We start from the raw sequence: 7,502 nt of genomic DNA, 5'->3' as shown, positions 1-7,502 counted from the left end.
TGATGTGGGGGGGGGGGGCAAACAGACACACAAGCACACACATATACATACATACGACGGGCTTCTTTTCAGTTTCCGTGTACCAAATCCAGTCACAAGGCTTTAATCGGCCCGAGGCTATATTAGAAGACACTTGCCCAAAGTTCCACGCAGTGGGACTGAACCCGGAACCATGTGGTTGGTAAGCAAGCTACTTACAACACAGCCACTCCTGCTCAGTAGGAATATGGTCAAGAGGCCAAGAACGCTGGCGGTCTCCATTGCCACAGGCTCGACCATAACTCTGTCAGAAAGCAATCGATACATTGACAGTTTTTCTTTTCCTCAGCCTGACGAGCAGCGGAGCCTGGGATGATATCTGACAACAACAAGATGCCACTGGAGACGGTGTCAGCAGATGGCATTTCAGTTGCGAAACCCCCACCACGGAACAGGAAAATCGTCAACTGTCCAGCTTTTACCGTCGAGGAAAGACGGGTTGACCGAGATACAGTTAGATATCATTTGAAGCTACTTCGCGCCACTAGCGGAGCTAGTGAGGGAGGAGGCGACTGGGGCGGTCCGCGCCGGGCGGCACTTTTGGGTCTGCTGTAGGCAGTATGTGTTTTTTGTTTGATCCGAGGGCGGCAAACGGAAGGTTCGCACCCCGGACGGTACACACTCTAGCTACGCTAGTGCTTCAGTCAGATATCCATCGGCGTTTAAGTGTTCTTGTGGTAGAAGTGATGCGTGTATATTCGAATAACCTGAGAAAACACTTAAATACGCACAGAAAATTGAAGATATTCAGGTTTTTTGTTTTTGCATTAATAAAATATCAACCTTTTCAGCTTATTGTATATAATTCGTTATCTCAAGTCGACTTTGTTTTAATCTTTTTTTGAAGTAATTATATACACATCGATTATATACTAAGATCAGCTGCTCCAAGCGCAATTTGCTTTCACGAAAGCACTGATTTGGAAAAATATTGTTCTATGCTTCAATGCTACTCAGTGCTAAGTATATTACATGACTTTGTTCATTTGTAACATCCTGACAGTATATTTCCACAGCGCAAATCTATAATCTCGTTAATTCATTTAATTTTTATTTGATAAAAAAATGTTTTGATTTAACAAGTGTCTGATCAACCGCAAATCTATTTATTTCTGATACGTATTAAAGGTTTCTCGCCCTTGAAAACTTCGGCTAAAGCAATGTTGCTGTTATTTTCATCAGTAAAACCTCCGACTATGGTATTTGTCAGCGTTTCGAACGTCTTATAGCTTTGTTAAGCAAACAAACTAGTGGAGACGAGAATACATTTATCAAAGGTTTATTATTTTACGTACATCAGGGCTTAAGTCGCCAGTTATTTCTGTTTAGTTCATTCAGATTCGTTTAACACTCACTGTTGACAGTCTTTTGTTTTTCTTCTCCTACCGGAAGTTCCTTTTTGCTGATGACCAACTTCCTAGCTAGCCCGTAGCGAAGTTCCTCTCTACAGATCGTCTGTCACGAATCCTGCCCTACAATCTCATCTTTTGGATAGGTTTTCTATTTGATGGTTTGTTACATTACAATATGCAATGGTGAACAACTTTCATTCTTCACTTTTAACAACACATACTTCTACACCAATGATAATAACCCTTAATTTCCTTAACCTTCGAACACCATCAATCATCCAGATGAAACCTAGAAACATTATGATAGATTTGTATGGCACACATGAATATGATAAAGCTAAATGAATATAAATAATCGGACTCACCTCAGTGAGTCTATGGCAAGTCTAGATATTTTCAATAGCATCTAAATACAATCACTACATATATCAAGAAGCAATCGTACAACATATAACTGTTTGTATGTTAACGGTTAGTTTTTCTAACGTCGGAGTTGTCAAATGCAAGAGTTGGTGGGAGGTGGCATAGATGTCAGGTCTAAGAATGTAATGGGTAAGTTGGTTGCTTTGAAGTCAATGGAATAAATGGCATAAGAAGATGATAGTTGAAATGGCCTTTATTTTACCATTACAGTATAAAAACAACTGCTCCGAGTTGTTGTTATATAAAGATTAGTTGAAGTTCTGCTGTCCATTTCGTAGGTGGTTGTGTTCATCTGTAGGTGACTGCTAAGAGATCAAAGGAAGGAGGAAAGAGAAAGAGTAAGAAAATTAACCTCGCTGGGTTGACGAGTGGAGAAAGGGAAGATTGTATTGTCACTTGTTGATATGCCAAGAGTGAAGAAAGAAATAGATAGATAGATAGATAGATAGATAGATAGATAGATAGATAGATGGAGAAAGAGAGAGAGAGATATATGCTCCTTTAAAAAATCATGTATACATAAAGAGGGTGCACCTTCGGCAAGGGTGCCAAATGAAAGAGGGAGAAGCCTCTACAACAAAGCGTCGGGGGTAAGAAGAATAATTGTATTTGAACTCTATATTTATAATATTTTCCGAACTAACTAGGGCACTGAGCTGGCAGGATCGTTAGTAAGCTGGGTAAAATTTTACAGTAATCCCTCGCCGTATCGCGGTTTACCTATCGCGGTTCACCTGTCGAGGTTCACCTGTCGCGGTTCACCTATCGCGTCAATTCCTCTGTGGTGTTGTTTTGCATTTATGATAAAAAAATATATACAAATTATATAAATAATAAAAAATATATACAGTACTGTTTCTACTTCGCAGATTTTCACCTATCGCGGGATGTTTTAGAATGTAACACCCGCGATAGTCGAGGAATTATTGTAGTGGTATTTCGTCCATCTTCATGCTCTGAGTTCAAATGCCGACGAGATCGACTTTGCGATTCATCCTTTTGGGTTAGATAGATAAGTACCAGTTGAGTACTGAGGTCAATCTAATCCACTTATTCCTTCCCCGAAATTGCTGGCTCTGTGCTAAATTTTGAAATCCATATTTTCCTAACTAATTTTTGTCGAGATTAACAAAAGATCTTTCGTCCGTTATCTGGTTTGAACTGTTGGTGACCCAAAATGGTCAGTTAAAAAATAACTTATTTAAACATGACAGTTGACTCTCATAAATTTCTAAGTGCTATTGCCGAGAACAATGGAAAGGAGTTTACAGAAAAATCTAGACTAAGGTTTCAATCCCTGGCTAAGAACCCAGGAAAACATTGGTTTCAACCGTATAACCTTCAACAATACTCATGAACAATACACAGCTAAACATTGACATGCTACACAGTTTAGGCGTCATAACTTTTGATAGCTTTTCAATGTAATCATACATCTATAACATTTTCAAAGTTGTGATCAAAAGGTTTAACTCTTTTACAGCTATAAAATGCCTTAGCACTGACCAGTCACTGCTCCAAGTTAAACTGCAACCCACACCCTACTTATTGGCAAGTATTCGATCGCTAATTTATAAAGCGGCCTGCAGATGCGTTGCTTCCTTTTTGTCTTTTCTACCTATACTGTAATGGCTTAGATTGTTTTTTGAACTAGCAAACTCTATAATATCTCTACATAAGTGTTCCTCATGCACGCATTCAGTGACGTTGCTAGAGTGTGTGCCATCCGGACAGCCTTTAAGTCTGCCACCTCACCCGCGTTAGGGTCTATACAGCCTGTACAGGCTTATATAAAAGACCTAGAAGTTCTTCCCATAAAGTGTCGCCCAGGATAGATTGTTCCATCGTCCCCACTCCCAAACTGCACATACCTCTTTTCCACTCGTTATCCCCATTTTTCAACGCTAAATAGTTTATTCAAACTTTCCAATCCAGAAACTCAGTCTCTGGCGCTCATTAATTGTCGTCATTTTCCCACATATGTCAATCTCCAGAAGTTCTAACCATGAGCTGCATTGATCTCACCAGTCTGGAAGGACCAAAGACAATACCCTTCTTCTTTCAGTTAAATGAATTATAATGAAATCACCCAGTTAGGAAAGACGCGGCATCGTCTGTTGGTCAGTTTTAATTTACTGATTAATATTAAAATTGCATCTTTCTAAGGAGAAAATGAAAATATGTTTTGGTCACTAATCGTAGTGATTTTGGTCCTTTGCATTTATCAAACTTCAAAGGATAAGTTTAAATCTACTCACTGTAAAGACATTAATTTCATTGTCACAGGCATACCTGTGTGGTTAAGGAGTTTGTGATTACATGCTAATCCCATTATGCGGCAACTCAGATAAGTGTCTTCTACTATAGCCCCGGGCCAACCAAAGCCTTATGAGTGGATTTGGTAGATGGAAACTGCCAGGAGTTTGTTGTGTGTGTGTGTGTGTGTGTACAGAGATAGAGGGAGGGGGAAGAGAGAGAAAGAGAGAGTGAGAGAGGGCAAGCAATCTACATATCCTACTTAACGTGGATGTACTGTAAGAATGCCATAATACTGCAGTGTTCGTCTGGAGAAAACATCTATAGACATGTATCGTTAGTATTTTAATTTACAAAGCTCAGAATCATCAATCCCTCAAGGTGTAATTGGACTTCATCTCTCTACTACATGCTTCTCCCATGGCCAACTCTATGTTGGTTGCTCAGGAGATGGAAGCAACAACAATTTATTCATTTGGACACCAACAAAAAATTACGCAATGAATATTGTTTACCTTGAGGTGCTTCAACATTGACAGATATTCAGTTCTAAATTCTATTATCATTACAATTTGGATATTTTTAAATAAAATATAGATATTTTGAAATAATTACGAGAAAAAAAATACATCTTCATATCTATTGTTTACTAATCTGAATAAGAACAGCAATAACTCGGGCAATGTCGGGTAATCCAGCTCACCCCACCAGACACTAACCCCAACCCAGTGAAATACTGTAAAAGTTTGAGGTGTGAAAACATCCGCTTTCAGGAGTGTGAAAAATATGTAAGAGAAAATGAACTTATGGCTGAATATTAGACCGGAGTATAATTTTAAAAATACTTTGAAAGAAGACCTGATAGATTGAGAACAGGTGTGTACGCGAGTCAGTTGTGTGCAGCCAGATATGTGAGTGTGAGTGAGAGACTCGAACACAGCCATATTCGTTTCCACTGTAAATCGATGTAACGTATGCATGTGGGTAGGTATTGTCTCCAAGATGTTTTCATATTCATGAGAAACTGAATGTGGGTTGCATAGCAAACCAATTCAGCTATTTTTCTAGAGTTTGAACGAAAGGAACTGGAGTAGACTATTACTGCCTATAGTAAACAATAGTAAATGCATGCTCGTACTGCTAACAGTGAATGCGTATTTTCTAGGTGCTTGAGTTCGTGTTGTGCGTATACTGGGTGCTTGAATTCAAGTTATATGCTCCTGCATATACACATGTCGATGTGTGTGTGTGTGTGTGATGTATACATGTTCAAATGTATGCGTGACTAAGCGGAAAGTAATGGAAATCAGTTTAGAAATACAGTTTTGATGAAACAGTTTTTTTTTAGAAAAATTTAACTCCTGTACTGGAGATGACCAGTATACTTGCCGACTTTATCTCGCTCCTGTCACTGGAGGCATCAGTAGAAGAATGCGCTGGTGTTTGATCAGTTTGATCAGGTGGTGAAGTCGACATTGTTTTGACTCAAGGCGAGCCATCTTTAGGCGGTCGATGCTGACTGTTTCTGAAGATGAACAATGAGCAAATCTATAAACCTGAGAGTAAAATATAATACATAATAACAACCAAATTTCTTTCAGTTATCAAACCATTTTCTTAAATATAAGAAGGATCATTGTATTTTGAAAAGCAAATTATAATACAAACACCAACAATATATTAACAACGAAACGATATTGAATTATCGCAAATGATTTAAATATTTATTTCCAAAAGAGAAACCAGTTGGAAATATTTCATAACATCATGTTCACACGTATGAAAAGCTTATAAATATAATTAGTTATGAAAAGTATAATTCCAGTAAAAAAATATAAATGTTTGCTTTGTATACAAAATCGAAATTCGATAATAATATTACATGATTCTAAAATGTCAGGAAAAAATGCGTGGAATTTCTATAATATTATTGTATTCTTCTTTAATTGTTGTGCCTCCTGTCAGCCACTGTATTGGATTTTGGGTAGGTGACACTTGTTATATTGTTGATGTTGCTGATCCTGTAATAAGTTTATAATTCGTTTGTGATCTTTGGCTAAAATTTAAACTCAGTTATTAGTGAAATCAGAGACATTTTATCTCTATCAATATTGGCCTTGAGAAAGGCATCGGCACTTTGTTCGTTCTTTTCTCTATTCTCAAGAATACAGGATTCGTGCTTATGAGTGAGATTATTCTTTGTAACACTCAGCCTGCATAGTTTCATGTCACCAATTTCTTTCGGATGTTATATTAAAAAAAAAAAAAAGAAAAAGAAAAAACCAAAGAAATTGTACCAGTTTAAATCCTGTTTTCTCTCTGAACTACTTCATTTGAAGATTAACAAACCGATTATAAAGAATTGACACTTTTCAACTGAGAAAACTTACTGCGATTAGTCTTACGAGAAATATTACCGCTTAGGTTATTAGGAAATTGAAGTATTTTGTTTGTGAATGTTATTTTGTACATTTTTGTCTTGATTCTTCTGATCTTTATTGTTTTTAGTAGTTACGAAACGAGCGTAAAGTTCCAAAAGGCTGTAACAGAATCTATACTGCTTCTGTAAAAAGAAAAAAGAAAAAAAGATATAACACAAGATCTCTTCAGCTGGGAAACTGTCGTCACACGGATATTGTTAGAAATTTGAGTAACGTGCAATAATGTGAATCCATAAAATTCGGACATAAAACTAACCTTTGTCTAAAATGTTATCATCTTCACTAGCTGACCCCGTGCCGTCAAAAATGACGGCTAATTGAAAAAATTTATATATAAATAAGATACAAAATAAGGTACGTAATAATCACACATACAACCATTCACATACTTCCCTTGTACACGCACTCACATACACACATGTACTCACACAGAGTTGAAACGCTGTTTGATTTTTTCACTGAAGAATTTCCATTATTCCACTACCAGCTTATCATCACCCCTTCCTTTCTCATTCAAATGTTGTGAGAGAGAAAACTCGAGAGTATTATTATAGTAGATTTTTATGCTATATCTTTCATCTTTTACTTGTTTCAGACTGTGCCCATGTTGAGGCACCGCTTTAAAGAAATTTTAGTCGAATGAATCGACCCCAGTTCTAATTATTTTTTTTATAAAAGCCTGGTACTTATTCCACTGGCCTTTTTTACTGAACAGCTAAGTTATTAGGCCGTAAACGCACCAACGCCGGTTGTCAAGTGTGGTGGAGGACAAACAGACAAAAAGACATGTACGTACATAAACACACACGCACATACACAGACACACACGCACGCATGCACGACCGTTTTTGTCAATCAAATCTGCTCACAAGGCTTTGGTCGGCCCGAAGCTATAGTTGAAGACAATTGCCCAAAGTGGGACTGAACCCGGAACCATGTGATTGGAAAGCAAACTTTTTATCACACAGTCACGCTTATCCTTTAGAGAAAT

At 37.6% G+C, this 7,502-nt stretch overlaps 1 protein-coding gene across 2 annotated transcripts in view; it reads right to left on the bottom strand.

Moving 5' to 3' along the window:
- Positions 1 to 5,459: 5,459 nt before the first annotated feature.
- Positions 5,460 to 7,502, bottom strand: part of LOC115232500 (receptor-type tyrosine-protein phosphatase kappa-like) — a 56,096-nt gene continuing 54,053 nt past the window's right edge. The window contains exons 12-13 of one of the 2 annotated variants that reach the window (XM_029802403.2): positions 6,461 to 6,633; positions 5,460 to 5,595 (exon numbers count right to left, since the gene is read on the bottom strand). In XM_029802403.2, the coding sequence (XP_029658263.1) occupies positions 6,499 to 6,633 (135 nt within the window). In that variant the 3' untranslated portion in view covers positions 5,460 to 5,595; positions 6,461 to 6,498. Of the gene's footprint in view, positions 5,596 to 5,782; positions 6,634 to 7,502 lie in introns of those variants that run through there. The other variant, XM_029802402.2, reaches the window with a different exon arrangement.

Source organism: Octopus sinensis, linkage group LG2, assembly GCF_006345805.1.
Source record: "Octopus sinensis linkage group LG2, ASM634580v1, whole genome shotgun sequence".
NCBI lineage: Eukaryota > Metazoa > Mollusca > Cephalopoda > Octopoda > Octopodidae > Octopus > Octopus sinensis.
This window is presented reverse-complemented; position numbering and strand designations above follow the sequence as displayed.